General features: G+C 46.4%; 1 protein-coding gene across 1 annotated transcript in view; it reads right to left on the minus strand.

The window, feature by feature from the left end:
• SRP68 (signal recognition particle 68kDa) overlaps positions 1–25,373 on the minus strand; it is a 26,727-nt gene extending 1,354 nt beyond the window's left edge. Inside the window, exons 1-16 of the mRNA XM_010856197.1 lie at positions 25,178–25,373; positions 23,259–23,325; positions 21,139–21,252; positions 17,976–18,171; positions 17,293–17,375; positions 16,939–17,048; positions 16,515–16,597; positions 16,052–16,192; positions 8,893–8,991; positions 7,899–7,963; positions 5,598–5,754; positions 4,629–4,723; positions 4,021–4,150; positions 2,350–2,425; positions 1,859–1,911; positions 5–1,442 (exon numbers count right to left, since the gene is read on the minus strand). Coding sequence (XP_010854499.1) covers positions 1,215–1,442; positions 1,859–1,911; positions 2,350–2,425; positions 4,021–4,150; positions 4,629–4,723; positions 5,598–5,754; positions 7,899–7,963; positions 8,893–8,991; positions 16,052–16,192; positions 16,515–16,597; positions 16,939–17,048; positions 17,293–17,375; positions 17,976–18,171; positions 21,139–21,252; positions 23,259–23,325; positions 25,178–25,361 — 1,881 coding nt within the window. The 5' untranslated portion in view covers positions 25,362–25,373 and the 3' untranslated portion in view covers positions 5–1,214. The remainder of the gene's footprint in view (positions 1–4; positions 1,443–1,858; positions 1,912–2,349; positions 2,426–4,020; positions 4,151–4,628; positions 4,724–5,597; positions 5,755–7,898; positions 7,964–8,892; positions 8,992–16,051; positions 16,193–16,514; positions 16,598–16,938; positions 17,049–17,292; positions 17,376–17,975; positions 18,172–21,138; positions 21,253–23,258; positions 23,326–25,177) is intronic.
• Positions 25,374–26,681: the final 1,308 nt, after the last annotated feature.

Genomic DNA, 26,681 nt, shown 5'->3' on the forward strand with positions numbered 1-26,681 from the left:
GGACCAAGATCCAGGACCTCAACCTAAGGTCATCTGCGCTGTACCTTCAAGAGGTAGGGACAGAGAAAAGGATATCCCTAACTTGTATAGCACAGATAATGAAACTTCCAATTAGAAGAAAAAAATCCGCTTCCTGAGGCTCACTGACCCAAAGCAAACCCCAGAGGGAGAGGAGTGTGTCTCCCCAAGCACCTCCAGTGCCGATGCCCAGGTCTAACAGACATAGCTGCTCTCCCTCCCACCGCTTCCGGCAAGCCCCTCCTCGGTCTACCAGGAAGACAGCGGCACCATTGAGCCCACAGAGCTTCATGCATCTCGTGGTTAAGTCACTTTTATTCCTTGCTGTCCGACCTTGCTTTTGGGAATTCTATTGCTGATGCTGTAATAGAGATAAAAAAGTGACTGAGAAAAAACAAGAGTAAGGAAGGAAACTGACTAAATATGACAGCATATAAAAATTACAGGTGGGGAAATCCTGTAGGGCCTCTACACTCTTATCAGGCATCAGACAGACCCACGCGGCCCGGAAGCCAGGAAGCACATGACAGGACAGGATTTCGCAACAAGGCTCCCAAGGAGTGAGCCGGGACCAGACGGGAAGGAGGGAGTGTAAAGAACGGGCAGAGCAGCCAGCATCTTTGCCTTTTAATAGAAGATCTGTTTTCATCATTTCTGAGGGTAACATATTTCTTCTAAAAATAGAGCTCTTTGCTTGTTCTGAAACTTCTCAACTTTCGCTCGGAGGTGGAGGGGAATAAGGCTGACTGTAACCCTGGGGTGATGCTGCCAATGTCTCCTCGTCTCAGACCAACTCTTTAAGGGCTCCTGGGTGCTCACAGCAAGGATGAGTTCATTCACATCCATGGTACTGAAGAAACACGACAAAGCATGCGAGCCCCCGGCCGGGCCAGGTGTGGACCCCATGAAAACATTCCTGACCGTGGCTCAGATGAGACCAGGTGGCAGGGCCCTCCCCGGGGGAGGACGACACAGGGCCCTGCACACGTTTACCAGAAGACGACAGGGTGTCCTTCTAGCACACTGGGTGGGAATGAAGTGTACACACACACGAGACACAGGAAGGCGGGGCCGAGGATGGTACACTCCTGCCCGGGGCCGACACGGACCTGGACTTAGTATCACGGAACCTGCTGGGGTTTTCTCACAACACAGATTGAGAGTCAGACTCTCCCCTGCCCCGAGGACGAGCCTGGTTAGCTCCTGAATCCAAAGATGCCCTTGATGTATCCGGTGAGGCCGCTCTTGGCCTTCTGCTCCAGCTTGTCCTCGAGGGGTGGGAAAGCCACGTGGTTGAGGGCCAGGTCAAAGAACAAAGGCTTGCAGGGGATGGGCTGGAATCCTGGCGGGAAGTGCACCAGGTTGGCTTGCTTGGTGACGAGGGAAGGGTCCAGGCAGAAGGTCTCAAACCGTTCAACCAAGGGCTGGAAGTCAAACCAAAGCAGGAACCCAGAGTTAATCACCGCCCATCGGTGGAACATTCGATCCCCACAAACCTCCTGTGAGGGGCTATTATGTCCTCACGTTACTCATAGCTGAGAGTCACTGAAATCTAGAGAGGCTGAGAGTGGTGGGCTGGAGTGGGATACAAGCCTGTCCGATGTCTGAGTTGGAGCCAGAGCCCCTAGCCAGAGTGCACAGCAGGTTCCTAACTTTACTGGGACCATTTACGTGACACCTAGCGCACCTTACACAGGCAGCTTTCAGGTCCGGAGTAAGAGAAGCGGGAAGGGAGGGTGTTTCCTGAGAAACGTAGGGTCCTCTGCTCTACAGATGAGCATACGCTCCTAGGGAGTCCCGAAATCCTGTTTATTCTTCAAAAGCCACAGCCCAGACTTACCTTATTGTCCTTGACTTGGGAAGAGGTTTCTGTCTGATGGGCATCGTTTGTATCTGAAAGTTTCACAGGATTCAGTGAGAACATGGACTTAACGCAACAGGCTCAAATGATACCTATCACCCGCCTGGATCCTAAACCCCAGGGGTAAAGGCAGCCCATCTGTGGGGAGTCAGCCCTCTCCAACCCAAAGCAGACAAGTCATGCCAATAACAGACTACACACCCAGAACCAGCATGCTCAGCCCAGCACAGCCAGCATGGCTCCCTGGGACAGGCAGGGGGACCGCATGCCAGGGTGCCTCTAGATTCTTCCACATAACCTGATGCCTCACTGGGGCAGAGGAAATGGCAGGAAAAAACTAAAATCTCACAGATGAACCGAAACAACCCCTTTCAGTCTTACACCAGTGGTGCAGGGGGTGGGAGAGAAGAGGAGCAGCAGAGAAGGGGAGTCTGGGGACACAGGCCACAGGGAAGAGGCGTGTGGCTCACCCAGGATTGCGGCCGCCTGCAGGGAGCACTTCTCCGACCTCACTTGTGTGATGAGCTCCTGCACGTCCGGCAGGTCCTGTAACAACGAGGAAAACATGGAACTGTGAGCCGGGGCCGGGCCAGAGAGGTGCACCAAACTAACCCGAGCTAAGTAACCCAACTGGTGTTTTCAGGGATTTCAGGTAATTTAAACATTTTCCCTATTAAAAAAAGCAATGCACAGAAACTAGCCTGTTTCAAGGGGAGAAATCTATGTCATGTCTTAAGTAATACTGCCTGAAAATAATAATAATGACAAAGATAACATTAACACATTTATCATACACCAAATGCATTATGTGCCAGGCACTGCCCTAAGCAATCCACACAATCGTCAATTTCATCTTCATGATAATCCTGAGACAGTCTGTACCTGCACTTTACAGGTGAGAAGACAAAGCACAGAGAGGCCAAAGAACGTGTCCAGTCACGTCCCCGGTGGCCGCAGGCCGGGACCCAGAGCCTGGCCGCCTGGCTCGAGGACCTCAGTCCCTACTCACAGCCCTTCTCTTGCCTCAGCTTCTCACTTGGCAGAATCTGGACTGATCGGTCAGGTCTGGATACTGCTGCACCCCTCACGCCTGCTTCCTGTTAGTTCCCCCCTAACCTAAACCCTGGCATGTTAGGGCAGATGGGCTTTCATGACACCCTTCTTACTTCTCTCCAGAGACAGACCGTCCACACTGGTTTGTCTCCACATTCCAACACCACCACACCCGACCATGCTGCCACACTGGTCACCCTCCCACTGCCCACGCCCGCCTCCCACCTACTCCTATTTCGCTCCCTTCTTTTGTATTCGGAGGTGGGTCCTATGCAAGTCTTGCGGCTGCAGCAAAACCACAAGCTCTCTGAAGGCAGAAACCAGAGTTTCTCTACGGCTGAGCCCAGGGCTGTTCTAGGCAGACACTCCTACACTGGCTGTAACGTTGGTAACAGTAACCTTAACCCTGCTTTTCTGAATAGTCTCTACTTGTAAAATATACATGGGTCCCCTGGGCCACTGCTTTAAGAATCTCTGTAACCTCACAGCAGTCCATAAGCTTAAAAATCTAGTTGTCATTCAAAAATCTGTAAAATACACCAGCTTGGCACGTAAGCTTTGACATATACCCTATCACCTGGCAGTCTTGCTAAAGTAAAATACACTTTTAGACCCCATAGACCTGTGCCCTGGCCTGAGAATCTGCATTTCTAGCAAACTCCCAAATGCTGCTGCTGGTGGTCCCCACGCACTCGTGTGGAGAGGCTTCACCAGTGATTCTCCACTTGGCTGCAGAGTAGAATCACTGAAGGGCTTAAAAAAGCCTCAGTGCAAAAAAGTAAATAAATATTATAAAAACCCCAGTTCTTATCCCACACCAATTAGAGCCAGACATCCACCTTGGAAGCAGTTCTAACACGGAGCCGAGCCTGAACAGTGCTCTGGGGCGGTACACCAGGTGAAGGCCGTCTCTCTTAGTACCTGAGTCGTCTTTGGGCCTGGAACGCTGCCACGAGTTACACCCACAGCTCCCGGGCACTTGGGCGCACCACATCCCATGGCTGACCTAGCAGGACCCGCCTGAGAAGGCATCAGAGCCTCACGGCCAACTGCTCAGGTCTTAGAAACAGGCGAGGCCACTGGCTTACCTTGAGGCTGTTCTTGAAGGCTCCGGCGTCGGAATTCACTTCGTCTGCGTATTTCAGGACCCTGTCATACAGGACGAGGGCTTCATTCCACTTCTTCACCAGCACGTAGGACTGAGCAATGAAGAAACACCTGATGGAAGGAAAGAGCCACAGTATTCTTAAGCAACGATCACCCAAGATCAAGGCTTTCCTTGCTGTTTAGGCTAAATAAATGGTCAAGTCTCTTAATGTCAGGCTCATTCCCTGGGGTGGGAGATTTCACCATTTTCACTGTTCCAGTTTGCCAGGCTAACCCGCAGACTCCTCCCTGAAACTGGAGCTGACTGACAGTGTAGGTCCAAAGCTGACCCACTGTCTTTTACTTATTGCTAACTCTGCAAAAAAGCTGTAATTCCTAAGGCACAGGAAGGAAGATGAAGACAGGCAGGAAGGAGGGACGTTGTCCAGCTGCAAATGCTACCTACACCGCCCACATGTCTAGGTCATAACCGTTCATCTCTGCTCATGTCTTTCAAAAACCAAAACCCAACCTTCCAGGGACGTGCTCCCAAAGCTTCTAGAACCTTCCAATGGTTGAGGGGAGCCCTGCCCATCCCAGGGGAACTTACCTGTAAGCCTTGTAGACCAGAGTTTTAAGGCCTATCTCTTTCTGGAAGGCTCTATCCTCCTCTAAGCCAGGAAGCTGGAGCAATTCCACCAAATTCTGCACAAAAGATGTAACAGGAAAACTCATGAAAAGGGGGACCCACACTGAGTGTTTGACAGAAGATGTGGAAGGACAGACGTGGGCAGAAAGAGCGAGCCTGGGCTTCAGATAACGGGGACGTCTGTGACGAATGACTCAGCCGCAGCCTCACCTGGGGTCACCTCCGCCCTCCTGACCCTGAGCCCACGTGGCCTTTCTCTCAGTCACAATTCACCTTCTTCAGAGACTCCCTGGACCCGCTCAGCTGGAGGGGATCCCTCTGGCTCTGAACTCTTATTTCAGATGGCCCGCTTGTGTGGCGCCTACACAGACACCTTGACTGTGGGCAGGGGTCTCAAACTCCCTCACCCATGAGCTCCCAGGGGGGCCGAGGCAGTGTGGCCTCAGGTCCCAGGACACGTCAAGACACGTGGGCAACCAGCCTGCACAGGAAGTGCTCAGTGAATGAATACCAGGGGGTTTACTCGTGTCTGCACATCCACATGGGCTTCCCCGGTGGCTCAGTGGTAAAGAACCAGCCTGCCAATGCAGGAGACATGGGTTTGATCCTTGGGCTGGGAAGACCCCCTGGAAAAGGGAATGGCAACCCAGTCCAGTATTCTGTCCATGGGAAATCCCATGGACAGAGGAGCCTGGTAAGCTATAAACCACAGGGTCACAGAAGAGTCAGACATGACTAAGACTCTAAACAACAACAAAACACATCAATATGTCTGGATATCAGGTTTATGGACGGCTGAACTGGTATGAAAACAAGAACTGCTGTCTTTCACCGAGTCACCAACAGCTCCTGGCTATCACAACCCTTTTGCTATGTCATTTTGTAGCCAACCCACGCACAGGACAGGCTTTCCCAGCCCTCTGGGGTCACCTGCAGAATGATGTCATAGAGCCGGATCAGGTCCTGGGGCCGAGGGGCGCGCTTGCTGTCATCTTCCGGCTGCTGCTGCAGCAGGGCCTTCTGCAGCCCTTTAGCCATGTTCTCGTTCCGCTTGATCGCTGTTGACAGCTTGATGTACGTCAGATAGCTGGAATGGACCACACGTCAGCTCAGGTGATGCTCAGGGAAGTGGATGTGCTGGGAAGAGCACTGGACCACAAGCTGGGCTGCTCTGGGGAGCTGTGGGGCTGAGGGCATGTCACCCGGCAGGGCTGGCAGGCCTGGGCCTCAACCTCCAAGGGCCTTCAACTCTGGCTGCTGTTCGGTGGCGAACTCGCAGGGGACCCGTATGAGGCCTTACGACAAAATTTGATTTTAATTTGAATTATATCTTCTGTATCTTTAGAGAGTTACCAATTTCAGAGGACACTGCTGGTCCTTAAGATGAGAGATGGATAGCAAGCTAGTTCCTAAAATAAGGACTAAATAAATAAAATAGCATCAGAAATGAGAGAGCTTGTGTAAGAGTCAGGTGGAAGGCCAGAGGGCTCAGGGTGAAGAGCAGGAGTAGAACTGGTGAGCGGCTGTAGAAGAAAGTGGTAATAAACGCTAAAAGCCAAGATCAAGAAGTAGCAACGTACACACATCATTTAGACACATGCAAGTAAATACCAAAAGAATTTGTTAAAGACTTAAAACTGGCCCCTTCTTTTGCTTTTTGCTGCACCATGAGGCTTGTGGGAACTGAGTTCCTGACCATGGACTGGACCTGTGCCCCCTCATTGAAAGTACAGAGTCCTAACTAACCCTGGGCCACCAGGAGATCCTCGAAAGTGGCCGCATCTGAGAAGTCATGAGATGGGCTTTCCTAGAGCTCTGCAGAAAACTCAGACTCTCAAAACAAATAACTGTTATTCACTGAGTGGAACAGGGATCTAGATACATTTTTATTAAGATACCAGAGCTTTATTAAAATACAAGAGCTACTGGATTCCTGACTTTAATCCACCCCAAAGCTGGCCTCTGGTCCTAACTGCTCACCATCCCTATACCAGCTACATGTGGAGGCGGGAAGACAGATCCAGGGCAAGGGGGCTTCACAGTGTGGAAGTGTCCTGAGCCCCGCTGAAGCTCTCCCGGTCTTTCAAGGCTAGGAGGCTGACAACTGCCTTTGCCTCTTGGTGGCTGTTAACTACCAACACGTCCCCTAAGCTCCTACAGCCTTGTTTCTCATGGGCTTGTTGAAACAGAAGGGAGATAAGGACTGTTCCTGCTAATATTCTGTGCATCTGAACCATAAGGCAGTCAATGTGACATAATACCAAATTCTCTAAGAATGGAGATTAAGGCAGGGAGAGGAGTTTTTTTTGGTTTTGTTTTTATTAAAATGGCCGGGGGTGGGGGTTGGGAATGACTGAAAATATTGCCAGGTTCACTAAAAAGTTGTAAGCAGTGACTAAGACATTAAAAATTTCAAGGTCACACGGAAAGAGCACCTGGGGAGAAGTGCTTCCTCCTTTCTTCTGTGAAACAAAATGACCCATCTTTAAAAAACTTAAACTTGACAAGGCCATTTGAAAATGGGTATGAAAGAGCAAATGAATAAAAACAATCAAGATGTGCCCGAGGAGAAAGCTGGTGGGGTGGGGGTGGGGGGATGACGTGCTGGACCAGACACCAAGACCTATGATAAAGTTACAGTAAATCACGGCGCTGGTGTCAGTGCAGACAGACAAATCAGCAGAGCAGAGAGTCCAGACAGCGAGCGCGCAGGGAGTGTGGAACATCCGCCTGCACGCCAGCGGGGAAGGACAAACCGGCCCATAAATCGCACCCTGGAACAGTCTGTCACCCTCGTGGAAAAAGGTGATGCGGATCCTTACTGCACTCAAAAATAAACTCTAGATGGAATTAAAGTTGGGCTGAACTTGAACTTAAATGTGGACAGGACAAAATAAGCCATTCAGAACGCAGATGAGAGTCACTCTAGGAGCCTGGCGCTCCTAGAAGGAGAGCGGTGAGCTCTAGAAGAGGGGGAGGAATCAGCAAGGGGGCCACAGGGAACTTCAAAGTTATCGGTTACATTCCAGTTCTTCTGTTGTACAAAAACAGGAAATCATACAGATACTAGAATAATATACACGTGCAAATCTCGTATGCGAAAATGTGCACAGATGCATTCATATTCTAATATGTATCGATAAACTATAATGTGCATAAACACTGTGGATACCCTTTTGTTCCAAAGACACATCATGCAGGGTTAAAAAGTAAAAATGTCACATCTCTTACCTGTGCAGGTACTGAAGGTTAGATACCTTCCCCGACTCCACGTCTAGGGCGTAATCTCTCTGTTTCTGCAGAAAGTAAGAAGGTAGAGACAAAATGGCTGATTACGTCCTTGGCTCTGACCACCTCATTCAATGGTGTGGACCTCAAAGTGCCCTGCAACACAGGCACAGACTCTAGGAAGTTGAGGTCCTCAAATATCAGAGAACTCCTGGGCTTTTCTGGAACAACAAGGTCACTCAGTTTCCACTGACAAAGAAAAACCAGACGTGTACGAGAACTCAGAGTAACGGCCAGGAAGGCCTCCTGGCCCCTGTGTCCAGTGTTTAGACTCAAAGCATTAAAGCAGACGGTCCGCAGGCCACGGCTCCATTTTAGGACCTGTGTCTTAGACCCAAGGTCTATGCCTCGTGCTGTCAGCTCCTGCCTTCCTGGTTGACTGAAGAATGGCCCTAAAGGGAGGAACCTGTGAAGATGTGACCTTACACAGCAGGAGACCTTACAGATGTGGAGACGTTAAGGATCTCTTGATTAGCCTGGACAGAAAAATCAGGTGTCTTCTCTACGAGTCCAGACATAACAGAAAAAATAGAGACAGGTGGAATGAACAAAGGGAGAGGGAAATTACAAAGGGAGAATAAACAGGGTTTTTGGCAACAGGGAAGAAAGACAAAAATGGTTCTGAGGTTTTCAGCCTAGATGCCTGAATGAATCACAGTGATATTATTAGAAAAAGGGAGTGCTAGAGAAATCCACCTGGAGATATGGATTTGAGACCAGAGGCTCAACAGGTAAAACATGAAGCCATTAGGAGAAGCAGGATAGAGGGAAAAGTGTTTCTCATCCTGGTGGAGCCCAGAGGAGGCTTCTCTTGTTGGTCAGCCAATCGCCACATCTAAATACAACAGTGGCTAAGAGACCCCGCCTGGGAACGAGACACACAGACCAAAGAGGACCTCACTCAGAGCAAGAGCCGGGACTCAGCTCAGAGTCCTACCTGATCTGACTTGAGCTCTTCCCGCACGGCCTGGATGGCGTCCCGACACTCACTGAGCATGGATTCGAACAGACGCTCCTTGGTTTCTTCACTCTCAGCCTAAACAAAGGCAGAAGGTGGTGAAAGAGTTTCTTTTTGAGTAAGTCATGGTATTCTGATGGGAGGAGGGCATGACGGCGCTTTGATTCCTCCCGTTAGACACAAATACACACATCCAACCAAAAAACAGCCTGGATCAGAGATCATTTCAACTGTTAATATTCTTTATCATATACAATGTTCCTTATGGTTTTATTCATTAATTTGTACGGAAATGAGAAGTGTATATATATAAAGTGAACATACCGAAAAAGCATTGATACCACTGATCTAAACCGTCAACCGACAGAGGCTTTCATCTCTCCTCTAGCGTAGAACTTTCTACTGTTTTCCTTCAATGCCTCTACCTGTGCTCAGCACCTGGCATCTCAGGGGAGCTTTATGGACTAGATTTGGGGCACTGCCACCTCAGAGTGATGCACAGCACAAGTTTCTTTCCCTTGCAAATGTAAGCCAACAGAGTTGTAGATACTGGATTTCTCTAAGTCCCAAGTAGGTGAGTGACATTACTAATCAATAACCAACCAAAGATATATTTCTCTCCTAAATGCACATGAGGTTTTCCTGCATACAGGAGTTATTCCATACGGCTATGCTGAGAACATCTCAGGGCAGATGAAGTTGACAAGCATTTAACAACAGTCTCTGCAGAGCACAGGGCGTTGCCCCTTTGCTAGCCAACCGGGATAAGGCAAAAAGTGATTCATTAACTGAATACCTGCCAAACCACATTATCATCCTAAAGAATCTGACTAAGCAGGTGGGAATGGACAAAAAGCAGAAAGGAGATAAACTTGTGTTACTGGCAGACCCACTCTGACATTAGAACATCAACATTCCCATAATTATATTTGACTTTCCACAGAAACTAACATTCAATCTGATCTCTTGACATTCAACTGACCTCCAGAAAAGCTCAAAAGAAAAGCCAGTACTGCCCACTCCTTTAAGATATGGTTGGGAGGGGCCTTCAGAAAAACCTTTTCTTCTCTTAAGAGCTCTCATGTTTTTCCCAGTTTCCAGTGTGGGGAAGAAAAAAACAAAACAAAACTTCCTTGTAAATTACCCAATATAAATCAAACATATTTTTCTATTTATACATTACTTGACTTCGGAGAAGGCAATGGCACCCCACTCCAGTGTTCTTGCCTGGAGAATCCCAGGGACAGGGGAGCCTGGTGGGCTGCCGTCTATGGGGTCGCACAGAGTCGGACACGACTGAAGCGACTTAGCAGCAGCAGCAGCAGTTACTTGACTTTCTTGTTGTTCAGTAACTTAGGAACAAATCAGGGGCATGGCTATTCTATAAATTTATAAAGGCAAACCCAGACACCATTAACACACTGCAGGCTAGAGCAGGGCTGTTCACTGGCACTTTCTGTGACGGTGACATCCCTGCGTGGTCCAGTGTGGTGTCGTCAGCTACAGGTGGCTGCTGAGCACCCGCAAGTTTAATCAACGTAAACAGCCGTATGTGTTCAGGTGGCTACCGTACCAGACAGCCCGGCTCTAGAGAAACACACTTCACACCAAACACCGTTAAGGATCTCAAGTCAGCAAGATTCTTCGTACTCATGTAATCAAACTAGCCAAGTTTTTCAAAGTATAAATCCTGTGGAACGGGGCAGCTGCAGAGTTAACAACTGGAATAAGATGTGAAAACAGACCCGGACCAGCCACACACATACCAGAGCCACGTCGTGAGCAGGCAAGATGAACTCCAGCACCAGCCTGGTATCATGCAATCCAGCAAACATGCCAGCGACACCCTTTTAAGATTGGGGGGTTCAGCAGTTGGGGCAGTGAGTGCTTAAGTAGAAGAAAGGGGCCAACTGGTTTTACCAGCTACTTGGGACCTGCCTCCTTTCCTAGGGAAGAAACGGCTCAAGTGAAAAAAATTAATCTGATGTGAAAATGCTGTATCTCTTTCCTGCCAGGTAGTACCTTCATTCCCTTTGAATAAGGACACTCTGCATCAAGGTACTGAACAGCAGCAAATCTCCCTCCCCTCTGCTTCCAGAAAATTCTTCATTCCCCTGGGATCTTACAAAGGTCTTAAACCACAATGAAGGGAAAGGCCGATCTGGATCACAGGCCGTCCGTCGGCTGTGTTGTTCTTATGCAGACACACTGCGCAGGGACAGAGGCCGCTCATCTCTGGAGCAGAACCTCTCCCGGCTCTCCCTGGGCTGGGCAAAATGTCCACAGAGGAAGCCTGAAACACATGTTGCTACTTCACTCTTATTCTGTAAACCTATCTTGGAGGCAAAGGTAATCCTGAAGGGATGGTGGAGCAAGAAACACCTCTCCACGTGTATGCAGAGGGAGGGTCCCTCAGGACCCACATGCACACGGCTCAGGTCTGCCACGGAACCAGCAAGAACAGCTTCGCACACACGAGCAAACTCCCTGCAGAAGAATTTGTGGCCGGCCTAGACCTTCCCGTGTGGACCTGTGACAGGGAGAAACCCATAGCCCAGAAGTAACACATTTTGCTGCTGCTGCTGCTAAGCTGCTTCAGTCGTGTCCGACTCTGTGCGACCCCAGGGACTGCAGCCTACCAGGCTTCTCCGTCCCTGGGATTCTCCAGGCAAGAACACTGGAGTGGGTTGCCATTTCCTTCTCCAATGCATGAAAGTGGAAAGTGAAAGGGAAGTTGCTCAGTTGTGTCTTGACTCTTAGCGACCCCATGGACTGCAGCCTACCAGGCTCCTCCGTCCATGGGATTTTCCGGGCAACAGTACTGGAGTGGGGTGCCATTGCCTTCTCCAAGGCAGTACTAATCAACAAGCTTGAGATCAACTTCACACACTCTCAGAAGTGCTGTTCCACAGCACCAAGGCACGTCTCAAGGCCGAGGAAAACCAGCTGTGTGTGTCCTGAGGCGAGGCCCTCAGCTCTTAAAGACAGAGCTCCCAGACAGTTTTCACTTGTCTACTTGGTGTGACAGAGACAGCAAGGTGAGTCCAACCACATTCTCCACCACACCTGTAGGAGAACCAAGGGAATGGGAGCCCAGCCTCCCTCGGCACAGTGAGGTCTAGGAAAAAACAAACAGAAATCGAGTAAAGAGGACACAAACCTCACGTAAAAATAGACTGTTTTTTTTAACAACAAGGAGAAGTGATCTCCTTCCAGTCAAATATTAAAGTATTAGTCATAACCTGAGGATAAGAATCATCAAACCTATAGACATTTTTAACCTGCCCCCACCCCCAGCTGCATGATATCCTCAAATCACCACCAAGACAATTCAGGCGTGATCAAGTATTAACAAAGCAAAATAAAAACAAACGAGAAAGTAAGACAATATTAAAGACATGAACATCTAAAGCTTGGCTAAAGAAAGGAAGGCTGTTGCAGCTGGATTTTGGCAGTTGATTAAGCCTCAGCTCCAGTCTTTGCAGTTTAGTATTATCTCCTTGAATTATTTCTTTCTTCTTGCTTTTCAGTAAACTGTTGTTTTAGTATTTAAAGGTCATAAAAACCTCTACAAGCAACCAAGAAGCGGGGGGCTACCAGATTCCTCCAACCCAGTTCCCAGAGGGTGGGAAACACCAACAGCAGCAGGGCTAGGAAACGCGGCAGTGAGAAGCCCTGTCTCCTGGGCAGAGGACAACTCGATGCAATGAGGAGAACTGGCCAATCGCCTGCCAAGTGCGCCAGCGAGCACGCAGTTCTTCTGGAGATTAGCTCCGAGTAGCCAAAGGGCCTTTCCCATGCATAATAACCCAGGGCTCATCCAATTCAGTACACAGTTAATCAGCCACGGAGCTACGCCTGAAACCTAAGGGTTTAACCAAACTTCATTTGACACTGTACTTAAATTATTTCCTTACTGGCTTGACCTGGTGTATGTGTGACGCAGCATATCAGGCATGTATCTGTTTTTAAGGTTAAAACTTTAATGGGATTCCTGGGATTAATACACATTTTGTTTGCTCAATCAAATTATTTAAAGGTCTCAGATATTCAAGCGATCCTAATTCACCATAAGAGCCTTAAAGACCACAATTAACTGTATTCACCACAATCAGCATATTAACCAGGCACTTAACAGAAGATAACACTACAGGTTCTACGAACACTATAATAAGACGATATTATAAACTGTCAATAAAACCAACAATTTACATGAAATTAATACATTACTTTAGAAATATAAAATCCAAACCGACACAAGATTAAACAGAAAATCTGAATAGCCCGCCAACTCGTAAAGGAATTATATATTTTTTAAAACAAGCAAAAACAAATTATAAAAATCTTCCCACAAAGAAAACTCCAGGCCCAATAGTATCACTAGTGAATTATAACGACCACTTAAGGAGAAAACAAAAAGTTACATACTCTTTCAGAAAGCAGAGGAGGGAACATCTCCAAACTTGTTTTACAAGGTATGTATAACCCTGACACCAACCCTAAACAAAACCACCTGCCATTATCTGTATAAAGGACTTTTAAAAAGAACATATTTAACAACAGAAACGTGCACACTGAAGGTGAGGTGGGAACACAAAGCTAACGGCAGCCTCGATGAGATGACTGACCACGAGAATCTTTATCTATTCAAGGCTCATGTCACTGCTTTTTCTTGCCAATATTATCAAAACGCTGGCCAATCTTGTTTTTTTAGTATTTACTTACTTGGCCGCATCAGGTTGTAGTTTGGGCACGCGGGCTCTTTCACTGCGGCACACCAGTCTCTAGTGCCGTGCGAGCTTAGCTGCTCCGCAGCGTGTGGGATCCCAGTTCCCCAACCAAGGACTGAACTGGTGTTCCCTGCACTGCAAGGCAGACTCCCAAGCACTGTACCACTAGGGAATTTCTTTGAACTGCTTTGTAAAGGGGACTATGACCTGGAGATCCACAAGTCAGCCCTTCACCTACACCAAAACCCGAGTTTGAGAGTAATCCTTTTAATATGTGCACAAAGCTCAACTAGTCACTATGCGATTGAAGTGATCTTCAATTGTAAAGGCAACAGCTTCATGTGCAATTGTGAGATGCTTTTCACCTGGTCTAATTTAGCCCAATCTGAATTACTTTATGAATAAGGCAAAAACACCTCCCCCATTTAAATTTTATTCTCTATTTGTAAAAAAGCAAAAGAAAGGTAAATTCAGATAAAACACGCCTGTGTCTTCTCCTCCCACGTGGGAAACCCCTACCCTCAGTAACCTTCTGAAGTGGAGAGGATTCTCCTGTGAAGGACTACTTTTTTCCATTAAGATTTCCATTAAAATTCGACTTTTTCAGTCAGGGGCCCAGGACTCTGCTTTTCTGTTAAGTGAAATTACATGTAGCTTTTCACCAAAACCACGCAAAACGATCCTATTCCTAACCTTCCTGATGAATCTAAGGCTATGTGGGAAACTTCAAGGAACACGAGCTTTGGATTCAAAAGGGTATGGTTTCAAATGCAGGCACTCCTTTCTATCAGATATGGTTATGGACAGGTGACAGCTTTCCCATCCGTAAAATGAGCATCACCCACCTCACAGGGTGGAAGAGAGAAACACATGAGAGTGTTAAGCAGTGCATCCAGGACATAAAGGAGGATCATTACACTCCTGCTTGTCTCTGTGGTGTCTGTCCAGGTGACTACCAGGTAATAAAAAATTTGGTGAAATAATTTGTCAGAACATGAAAAATCCTTACAACATGTTAGTGAAAAAAATGTGAAATTGGACCTCAGTCTAATTCTAACAAAAAAGTGGTATCTTGCAAATATGAAGGGCTTATTTTCCTTTTTAGTACAATGCAGTATCAGCGAAGGTATACAGGAAGTCAGACTGTAGGCTGATCTCTTATAAACACTTCTATTGTATAAATGGCAAGCATGAATAACTTTTAAAGTTACTTAGTAAATGTTAACTTGTCCTGTCCTTTACCTGGTCTGTGTCTGTGGCCCCATTCCTTAGGAGTCTCTATTTTATTTGCCCCCATTGGCCCCCCTCCCTCCCCGCTCCCTATTCTACCCAGAATTCCTACCCGATTGTCACTGATGCCTGGCACAGATCTGTGGCAGTTCTCTCCTTCCAGTATGTATCCAGCTGCATAATTTAAATGGTTGCTATCAGCCCTAGTCAAGAAGAGAGACCTCTATACTCTTAAGTGCCAATGAAATGCTCTCAGAAAAAGTTTAGTCCTTTAGATGAATGAAAACTCAACTTTCCAGTACTGTTCTAATCTTCTGTCCTGTAAGCAAATAAAGGGGGAGGTGAGGGGCCATATGCAATACAGACAAAAGGCGCAAAGAAATCCTTCAGTTGTTGAAAGCTACCCCCAACCAAAGGAGCCACTTTGGAACAAGTCACTGAAAGACCTGGATACTTAACAACCCATCAGCACAACTAGCAAAGCGCCTCACACACATATCCCTCTAGAGACAGCAGCCTGCTGTGAAGTCTCATGAAACGCCACTGGTCCCTGCTGAGGCTGCAGACACAGGGAGTAGCGTGGTCTTTTTTTCAGATGTTCTTCGCCTAATACAGAGAAGGAACTCTAAAAAATGCCTCATCACTGTCTACTCCAAACAAACCAAGATCACCGGAATCTCTTCTCTTCTGGAACTCATCTGGGTGTTCACACCCACAATCAGGTAATAATTATGTCAGCAGGAGCATCGGGCAGTACAGCTCTGCATGAATACTGCATAAATACCACACGTAAAACAAGCAGATCGGGTTTAGCCAGGCTGTCTTTCAAGGACCCAGGACAAGAGGTGACCCTTCAGGGCTGGAAGGTGAGGATGAGAGGTCAGAGAGACACAAGACCGACAGCCACGCTGCTGCACCACCTGCTGGGCCAAATGTCACCCCTGACTTGAAGCAGCCCTCTGCCACTCCCATTTTCACCGAAGGCTGTCACTGTCAATTTCTTTGGCCTCTACACAGGAAAACTCCTCGATAAACTCAGCTTTCAAAAGGGTTCTACTCAAGAGCATGCATCTTGAGATGGTTACCCAAATCCTAATCAGCAACAAAATATCGTATCTTCAACACACAAGGACAACCTGCAGACGCACCAAGAAAACAGAACAGGCCCAGCTCCTCACCTGGGCGATGGCGGCCTCGTTGTCGGCCAAGCCCAGTAAAAAGATCCTCACTTTGTCGATCTTCACGGGAACCGTCCTGCCCCTCCATTCCACTTCACTCATGGTGGCTGCCTGCTTGGCTCGCGTCTGAGTGATCAATGCCTAGAAAGTAGTTATAAAATGTTAAAGCTTCAACCGTGGATGTGAGTGATCAAGGTGAAGCTCACTGGGAACTATCGTTTGTCTCTTCCTATAACTAACATATTACATATCCCTGGGGCAGGGAACTAAAATCCCACAAGCCACAAGGCATGGCAAAAAAAAAAAAAAAAAAATTAAGTGACAAAAAGTTTTCATTAAAGATAGGTATAAATATGCATAGATCAATAGCAATTATCCCTGGATGAGGGGATTGTGTGTTACTTCTTTTACTGGACTTTTTTTCAAACCGAAGACTTTTCACAGAACGCGCATACTAGATTACCTCCAATTTTTCAGCCAGGAGACCCTCAGTGCCCCCAGACCTCAATCTCATCTGCATGAGTTCATTGATGGCTGACTGGTCCCCTGAGAAAAAGAGAGAGAGACTGAGTGGAAAACTCTCAAAGGTCTTGGTTGTTTCCTCAAGAACTCTCAGATTCAACTCCAAGCTCGTCCCTGTCCACCAGCGCATTTCAATGAATCCTAAGTCCTTTCACAAGGCTCAGGGTGAGCACAGATACGGCGGGGCCAAAACTGAAGCTAGGGAACTGCCTTCTGGATGTCGAGCAGAGCTGATGCGGACAATTGTACTCTTTTCATCAATGCAAACCCACACCAAAGATGGACGTGGGGGAAAGGGAGGAAAGTTAAAGCCATCCTCCAGATTCTGCAGGCCGCCTGTCGCTGCCCTGCACAGCTCCGCTCACCAATGTTGTAGGCACAGTAGCGAATGTTGGGCGAGATCTCCTCCACCCGCTGGTTGTACAGCACAGCCTGCTCTTCTGTGAAGGCGCTGGCCAGCTTCTCGTAGATAGTCCTGCCAGGCAAGGAACATCACGGTTCACAGCAGCCTCGCTTTAAGAAGATAAACTCACAAGGAACACAGATCAACTACCAGAACCAGCAAGTTCTGAGGCTGAAAGAGAACAACCCACATTTCTCAAGAGAAGGCAAAAAGAAAGAAACCGTAGTAACGTTCACAGAAGCAATCACTGGCTGAGCTGCAGCTTGCATGTGACTGCTACCAAAACTGGCCACAGCCTTTGGGCCAGAGGACTTACTTGCATTTATTAAAAGCCTCAATGGCGGCTTTCCACTCTTGATGTTCGAACCGCAGCATTCCTGAGAGGTAAGCCGTGTAAGCCTGTGAGGTGACAGGAAAAGAGACACTGCTTCAGTACCCAGGAACCAGGGTACAGCCCAACCCTACTCGCTTCAAACTCTGGTATCAAGAATAGATATTCAGGTTGATTCTAAAAAAATCAAAAAATATGTCTCACGAATAAAATGTGACCCGTGGGTGATTTATGATTCATTTACTTCCTAGGAGAGAACTTCAAAATAAAGAAAATTTGCTCTCTTTGTTTTATTTAACAACCCACTTCTGGGCTATACCATTAGCATCAAAAGTTGAATATAAACTTGAAATCTCTTCCATCCCTTTTCAAATACTCATTAAGAACAAAATTCTTACTTTGTGAACTTCCCAGATGTAAGTTTTTCACATACATATCAAAAGAAGCATGGGCTTTCTTAAAAGTTAGAGCCAATTCTTAAAATCCAGGAGCTCAAAAACAAAAACAAGAGCCAACTTCACCTTTTGAAAGCAAGATTAGGTTTTTTCCTCCCCTGATTATCAACATACAATGAAAGAGAATCTGTTCTGTTTAACTGTATTATTATTATTTTTAAAGTCACATCTCTAATCTCCACAATAAAGCAAAGCTGATGTTATGACACTAACCTGAGCCTCCAACTTGGTCTTGGCATCCACACGATTGCTCTCACACAAGCGTTCCAACTCCTCGGCATGCTTCACGGCTTTGCGCAGGCGAGACAACAAGTGGAACCGTTTTCGGGGCTCGGTGTTGGCTTCCTGTTTGAGCTGCATGGCATAGCTCCAGGCTCTCTCAGCATCCATCAGAACCAGAAGCAAATATCTAAATCAGAGACAGAACAGGCCAACTGAAAACAGCAAAGGCCAGGAGCACCAGACTCGGGTATCCTCTGAGGAACAATCCTCGGCCTCGCAACTTTTCCCTACGCCTTCCTTTGCTTTCCTCCTCGGAGCTGCTCTTCTCACAGCATCAACCATGGTTCCCAAATCAGCATCTCCGGTAGGTTTCTAATCACCTACTAGACACATCTCTTTGAAAAACCTGCTACCACCTCAAACTTGGCAAACTCAGACTTGCTCTTGTTAGTTGCTCAGTCGTGTCTGACTCTTTGCGACCCCATAGACTGTAGCCCGCCAGGTTCCTCTGTCCATGAGATTTTCCAGGCCAGAATACTGGAGTGGGTAGCCAATCCCTTTTCCAGGGGATCTTCCTGACATAGGGATGGAACCTACGTCTCCTGCGTTGCAGGCAGATTCTTTACCGCTGCGCCACCTGGAAAGCCCTTACTGAAGTACCACAGACTCAAAATTCTGCGTTAGTTTCACATGCAGGGTAGGAGGATCACTGACTATATACCCCATGTTGTACATTACATCCCCATGAACCATGACTGGGGAATCATTTCATGACTCCAAGTCTTTACCTCTTAATCCCCTTCCCCTATTTTACCGACTCCTTCCTACTTCCCTTCCCTCTGGCAACCACCAACTTGTTCTCTATGAGTCTGTTTTATTTGTTCAGTCGTTTTTTAGACTCCACATAGACTTGAAAATGCACAGTATTTGTCTTCCTCTAATTTCACTTAACATGATACTCTCCAAGTTCCTCCATGTTGCGGCAAATGGCAAGATTTCATTCCTCTTTATGGCTGAGTTACACATATGTAAACGATCTTGCTTTTAAAAGGTGAAGTTGGCATCTCTTGTTTTTGAGCTCTTGGTTTAAATACAGATATACAGGGACATCCCTGGTGGTACAATGGTTAAGACTTCACACTCCCAATGCAGGGGGGCCCAGGTTCCACCCCTTATCAGGGACCCAGATCCTGCATGCCACAGCTAGTACCTGGTGCAGCCAAATAAGGCAGTCTGAGAAACTGACCCCTAGACTATTAATACACACTGCTTGATAGAGTAATCCTGTCACGTTAACCACCATGTATACATTCAGCAATGAAACACAAAACTCTTAGGTAGTACTCTACATATGGCCAGATTTCACTTGAGATATACTGATTTAAGGCCACAGGACTGGAAAAGGTCAGTTTTCATTCCAATCCCAAAGAAAGGCAATGCCAAAGAATGTTTAAACTACCACACAATTGCACTCATCTCACAGGCTAGTAAAGTAATGCTAAAAATTCTCCAAGCCAGGCTTCAGCAATACGCAAACCATGAACTTCCAGATGTTCAAGCTGGTCTTAGAAAATGCAGAGGAACCAGAGATCAAATTGCCAACATCCGCTGGATCATGGAAAAAGCAAGAGAGTTCCAGAAAAACATCTACTTCTGCTTATTGACTTTGCCAAAGTCTTTGACAGTGTGGATCACAATAAACTGTGGAAAATTCTTAAAGAGATGGGAATACCAGACCACCCACCTGCCTGTTGAGAAATCTGTATGCAAGTCAGGAAGCAATAGTTAGAACTGAACAGGGAACATCAAACTGGTTCCAAATTGGGAAAGGAGTACGTCAAGGCTGTATGTTGTCACACAGCTTATTTAACTTATATGCAGAGTACATCATGAGAAATGCTAGGCTGAATGAAGCACAAACTGGAATCAAGATTGCCAGGAGAAATATCAATAAACCCAGATATGCAGATAACACCACCCTTATGGCAGAAAGTGAAGAACTAAAGAGCCTCTTGATGAAAATGAGGGTGAAAAATCTGGCTTAAAGCTCAACATCCAGAAAACTAAGATCATGGCATCCAGTCCCATCACTTCATGGCAAACAGATGGAGAAACAGTGGAAACAGTGCCAGACTTTATTTTTGGGGGCTCTAAAATCACTGTAGATGTGACTGTAGCCACGAAATTAAGAGACGCTTGCTCCTTGGAAGAAAAGTTATGACCAACCTAGACAGCATATTAAAAAGCAGCCAACAAAGGTGTGTTTGCCAACAAAGGTCCGTCTAGTCAAAGCTATGGTTTTTCCAGTAGTCATGGAGGTATGTTGAGAGTTGGACTATAAAGAAAGCTGTGTGCCAAAGAATTGATGCTTTTGAACTATGGTGTTGGAGAAGACTCTTGAAGAGTCCCTTGGACAGCAAGGAGATCCAATCAGTCCATCCTAAAGGAAATCAGTCCTGAACATTCATTGGAAGGACTGATGCTGAAGCTGAAATTCCAATACTTTGGCCACCTGATGCAAAGAACTGACTCATTTGAAAAGACCCTGCTGCTAGGAAAGATGAAGGCAGGAGGAGAAGGGGATGACAGAGGATGAGATGGTTGGATGGCATCACCGACTCAATGGGCATGAGTTGGGTAAACTCCAGGAGCTGGTTCTGGACAGGGAGGCCTGGCGTGCTGCAGTCCATGGAGTTGCAAAGAGTCGGACACGACTGAGCGACTGAACTGAACAGACACTGAAATTTGCATTCCAGAAACCTTACCTAATAACCAATGAGGTTATTAGTCTAATCACTGACTTCAACATTTACCATTCCACCAGTTATTTCTGAACAAGTTACAGAGTCTCTCTGAGCCTGTTTTCTGTTTGTTTTGTTTTTTGGGGCCATGCTGTGCAGCATGTGGGATCCTAATGTCCTGATCAGGGATTGAACCTGTATCCCCTGCATTGGGAGTGCAGGGTTTTAACCACTGGACCGCCAGGGAAGTCCCAGTTTCCTCATAATGGAGAAGGAGTAGTAAAGATGCCTATTCCACAGAGCTGCTACAAAAACCACATGAAATAACTCAAGTGTGTGGCACGACATCTGTCACACTCTAACTGTTCAATAAATGTATTAACAAGAGATACTCAGCACTGAGCAGTGAATACCTGTTATCAGTCAGAAGATCTTCAGTTACTTTTTTCCCTGTGAATTTGTGTCTGTTCCCCATCTTAAAGTTGAGTGTTTTCCGAAGACGTCTTTGTCTACGCGAACAGTAGCCCCTGTAAGAAACCACAACCAAAAACCATTCAGCTAAGCTGATAGTACTTTCAATAGTAAGTTCTATAATAAGGCAAGGTCAAAAGTTTGGGATATTCTACTTATGGTTGCTATAGATACCACCATCCTCTTGCAAATGTTTACTGAATGCAAACACGCAAGGCGATATGACTGGAATTACAGAAAACATGGAGAGACAGAGGACACGGTGCCCATTCTCAAAGAACCACACTCAAGTTGGAGAGAATCATGAAGATAAAATGGCAACCACAAAAACGAGGCAAATGGCAAATCCAAAGTGACATGAGTAACCTTTCTCTTCTTGTTAACCCCCTTCACTGGACTGGACTTATGGTGGGCTTTGAAAGAATGAGTAGGATTCTGACGGATGTAAAAGGGAAGAAGGGGCATCCTGACGGAGAGAGTGTGATGACAAGGAAGACATGGAGAAAGGAACTATAAGCATATCTGAAGAAAAATGAGGTGAATGAGGATATCACCAAGAAATACGATAAACACCACCTCTTATGCCAAGCCTCTCTCTTCTGTACTCATGCAGTCTTTAATTCTTACTTCCACTATAGTTTGAGAATATTATAATCATGTTCTTACATATTTCACTAATATAAACTCCTTGAGTACAAAGATGATTTTATTTTCAAATTTCTCCCAATGTCTTAGTACAGTGCCTAACATATAGATGTGCAATAAAAGTATTTTGACTAAGCTAGTGTAAAAGTACATGCAAAATTTTACCACTCTTACTCAAAACAGCATAAAATTTATAATATAAAATGATATTTAAACGGTAACTTCAACATCTCAGTCTTAAAGCTACCACGGAATGGGTTATTAAAAAAAAAAGTCTGATTGAATCTATGAACTATAGGTCTTTTTTAATTCATACTTATGCTTTAATTATCACTTACCCTTTTATATAAAAATCAAATGGAACACACACATTATGGATAGAAAAGCAAATTGGTAAAAATTTTCTGGCAATCCATTTATCAAGATCCTTAAAAATGGTCATACTTCCTGAACTGACAGTCTACTTTTACACTAAGCAAATAATCAAAAATACAAAGAGGAATGATCAGAGAGTCACGGGAACAAAATTTTTAAGCCTATAAAACTGGCTACCATATAAATAACCAACTCAGGGGAACAGGTAAATAAACTATGGTATGTCTATATAGTTGATATAGATATGTATCAGGTTATAACACAACTAATACAAATTACGTGTATAGAACATTTTTATAAACATGGAGAAATACTTAATACATAATGTCCAGCAAAAGAGCAGGATACAAAGTTGTATACACAATGTGAGCAAACTTATGGGAAAAAAAGCGTAGAAAAAGACTAGAAGAACAAAAATACTATTTGGTAGCACACATACACAAATACATTTATGTACTAAAAGACAGAAATATGGACTAAAATGTACACAAAGTCATTTTTATGTTATATTTTATTACCAAAAGATCTAATTGAAAATCGAACATTAAAAAGATTAATAATAACTAGGGAAAAAAAAAATTGGAGTCCCAACAGCCATTCAACTGGGGGATAAAAGCAGACTGTGATTCACCCCTGCAATGGAATACCACTGAGTAATGTGTTAGGTGAGAGAATCTGGTCACGAAAGGCCATGTTTCAGAAAAAGCAAAACTACAAGGACAGGAATCAGAAGAGCAAATGCCAAGAGCTGGGATATAACCCAGATTCTGTAACATGGTTAAACTTAAAAAAAAAAAAAAAAAACCCACACCAAATTCCTTGTTATTTTCGCCTGCAGCTTCCATGTATCTGCAACACCTTAAGGCAAAATGGATAAAAAGATTCGCTCTTCTTAAATTTGAAAAGTAAGTATCTTTTTGAGAATTTGATATAGACTTTCCAGGTATACTTTCTGGTAAGGCACAGTAGTGAGGGTAGTAACAAAGGCAAACCAAGTCTGAAAAGGCCAGAGATGTCTCTACACCTTGCAAGTGATACTGACCTGTACCTCTGAAAGTCTCCATGCCGTAAACCGTGCTGCTGCTGGGATTCCTTTATAATCTGAAGAACTAGAGTCAAGATTAAGGAAAAGCTTACAGTGCCAAGAATCGAAATAATCCAAAACATTCACCCATATTAGTACCATTAATCTGTTTGTATCAAATCACAGTTCATTAAACATTTCTAAAATGCTTAGTACATTAACTAGTGAAATCTCTAGTGACCACTTTCAATAGCTACCTTGTCAGAGGACAGGGCTGCTGCTGCTAAGTCGAGTCCGACTCTGTGGGACCCCACAGACAGCAGGCCAACAGGCTCCTCTGTCCCTGGGATTCTCTAGGCAAGGATACTGGAGTGGGTTGCCATTTCTTTCCCCAATGCATGAAAGTGAAAAGTGAAAATGAAGTCGCTCAGTCGTGTCGGACTCTTAGCGACCCCATGGACTGCAGCCTACCAGGCTCCTCCGTCCATGGGGTCTTCCAGGCAAGAACACTGGAGTGGGTGCCATTGCCTTCTCAGGAGGACAGGGCTAAGCATGTAAAAAACCTGAGAGCCTGAACTTTCAGTTACTATTTCAAACTAGAAAAGGAGGGCATCCATAGTCATTGAAGATTAACGAGACCCAACAATTTAAATAAAGCTGCTGGATTCTATTGATAAATGCTGACTACATTTGGGGTGGTTCCCAGTGATTTACACCTGGACCTAGGGTTTTTACTCATTTAAGCAGATTCGGGTTATGAATGACGTGTACTACTAGTCTATTTGCATAACCTTCTACACCTGCCAAACCTGACTTTCCTTAACAGCTGTGATGCTGTCTGCGCCTATGGCAAGCACATGCCAACAAAAGCAGGCCACAGTTTGCATTAAAATACCAGTTTTTCTTTTAAAAGAAAAGGCACTGACCAAATTCTCCTCTTGAAGAATTTTAAAAATATTTTAAGATTATGTCCCAAACATTGGAAGTCCAACGACCTTTGCCTACCATTTTAGTTTTCTTTTAAAGTTTCCTCAATGCTTCTTTATAGGAATATTTTAAAACACTGAACACTGAAAGGGCTATGTCAACAACTAAAACGAGACCAGCGTGTACAAGATCTGTAGTAAAATCAGAGCAATCTAACATCCATTTGGAAGGATATCACCAGTTCAAAAAGTAAAACTTCAATCTGCTGAAAAACTTCAGTATGTTAAAAAGTCAAGCTACATGTACTATTTCACAAATTCGCCTACATTTTCATTTCAAAAAGCCACAAACTAATACCATAAACACTCAACTGTGATACACTCTGATGAAAACTAGAAACCGATTCCTCAACAGCTCATCTGAATGACTCTCGACAAGACAAAATGCCTACGAGGCATATTAAGAGAACTACACAAGTAACGTTAACAATTTTTGATGGTTTATATTCAAAACGGGCAATAAGCCTTTCCTTGGAACAGTCAACCTTCGCTTCCACTTGCAGAGCATCAAACTGTACTTTTTACTATGCACTCTCCGACGGCTGTCAGACAGAACTATTAAGCCAAAACGCCGGGACTGCAGTTTCCTTCTCCCCACTTCAGCGGCCCCAGGTGCCAAGTTAATCAGAGTGGCCTGTGTCAGCCCCACCACCAGCCCCCCCCCCCCCAAACTGGGCAACTGCGGGGAAACTGCCGAAAACTGCCCAATTTTCTGGTGCCGACTGAAAGAAGAGAACGTTCCCCAGCGCGGAGAGCAGAGGAGATGCGAAGAAAAGCCAGTCGAAGAGCAGACCCTGGAACTATTAAGTGCCCAAAAAGTAGGGGCAAGAACAAGTGCACCCCTCGGCCTCTCCTGCCTAGGATGAGGCGGCCCCACCGCCTCTCCAGCCCGCCGGCCCGCCAGATCGACACGTAGTCATTGCCGAGTTAGGCCCGACTACTGTAGGATACTCTCCAAACTCAGGCTGTCCCCGAATTCTTTGTGTGCCTTCGAGCCAGCCGAAGGCCGCTCGTTTTCCTTATTTTCCTCTCCTCCGGCACTGCGTCCACCACCGCTCCCGCCGCTGCCCCCGCCGCTACTGCCGCCGCTGCCGCCGCCTCCAGGAACCTGCTTCTCAGCAGCCATCTTGCCCATGCGCCGCAGAGCAGGACGGGATAGAGGAGGCGAGACGACGCGGGTGGCAGAGAGCCCGGCCGGCTCGGACTGGCTGACGGGATAGCGGCGGGGGCCCGCGGCGGGGCCCTGCCCGCAGGCAACGGGCACTTGTGGTAGCGCGCCTGCGCGTGGATGCCGATTCTGGGTCTGCAGCGGTGGCGGGATTAGGGCTGAGGGCCCTGGAGGCGTGAGGACGCGGTGGCTGTTAAGGTCTCCTGGAGGCAGTCTTCCTTGGATAGAGGACCCTGAGATGTTCCCCCGGCCCCCACCTCCTGCATCCCTGCGCGGGAGACCCCGTTGGATAAGACCTTTGCATCCCGGAGTGTCTTCCTCTCCGGGAACCTGGGAGATGGGATTCCCACCCTAAGGAAGTAAACACCCCGCCTGGGAGGGGACCGCCTCTGTCTGCGCCATCCTCTGGAGCCGGCCGTAATGCAGGAACTCTCAGATGCATGGGGATCTGTGCCCTTCTTTGGACTTTGGGGCGCGCTCGAGTAGTCTGAGCAGAGAGAACTGTTGAAGCATGGAAGACTGTGAACCTTTACTCTGCAATATGGCACTGCAAGCTCTAATTCTGGCTCTGTCGTTATGGCTGGGAGATAGGGGCAAATAGCTTAATCTCTCTCTAAACCTTTCTTCCCTCATCTGTGAATGTGTAAAAGTGGTGCAGTCGTGTCCGACTCTTGGCGACCGCATAGACTGTAGCCTGCCAGCCTTCTCTGTCCATGGAATTCCCCAGGCCAGAATACTGGAGTGGAGTGGGTAGCTGTTCCCTTCTCCATGGGATCTGCCTGACCCAAGGATGGAACCCAGGTCCCACATAGCGGGCAGATTCTTTACCGCCTGAGCCACCAGAGAAGCTCCAATTAGGCCTGTTGCAAAGACTAAATGAAATGGTGTATTTTTGAAGTAAGTCTGCAGTAATCATTAGAAAGGAGAGTGTTAGTCACACAGTTGTGTCTGACTCTTTGCGACCCCATGGACTGTAGCCCACCAGGTTCCTCTGCCCATGGGATTTCCCAGGCAAGAATACTGGAGTGGGTTGCCATTTGCTTCTCCAATGCATGGAAGTGAAAAGTGAAAGGGAAGTCGCTCAGTTGTGTCCGACTCTTCGCGACCCCATGGACTGCAGCCTACCAGGCTCCTCCAGCCATGGGATTTTTCAGGCAAGAGTACTGTTTTTTAAATAACAGTACTAGAAAATAACATATATTGGTGAGGATATGGAGAGAGTGTAACTACTGCACTTTTAGTGCAAACATAAAGTGGTACATCCACAGTGGAAGACAGTGTGGCAGC

The sequence above is a fragment of the Bison bison genome, unplaced genomic scaffold, assembly GCF_000754665.1.
Source record: "Bison bison bison isolate TAMUID 2011002044 unplaced genomic scaffold, Bison_UMD1.0 scf7180017864371, whole genome shotgun sequence".
Lineage (NCBI taxonomy): Eukaryota > Metazoa > Chordata > Mammalia > Artiodactyla > Bovidae > Bison > Bison bison.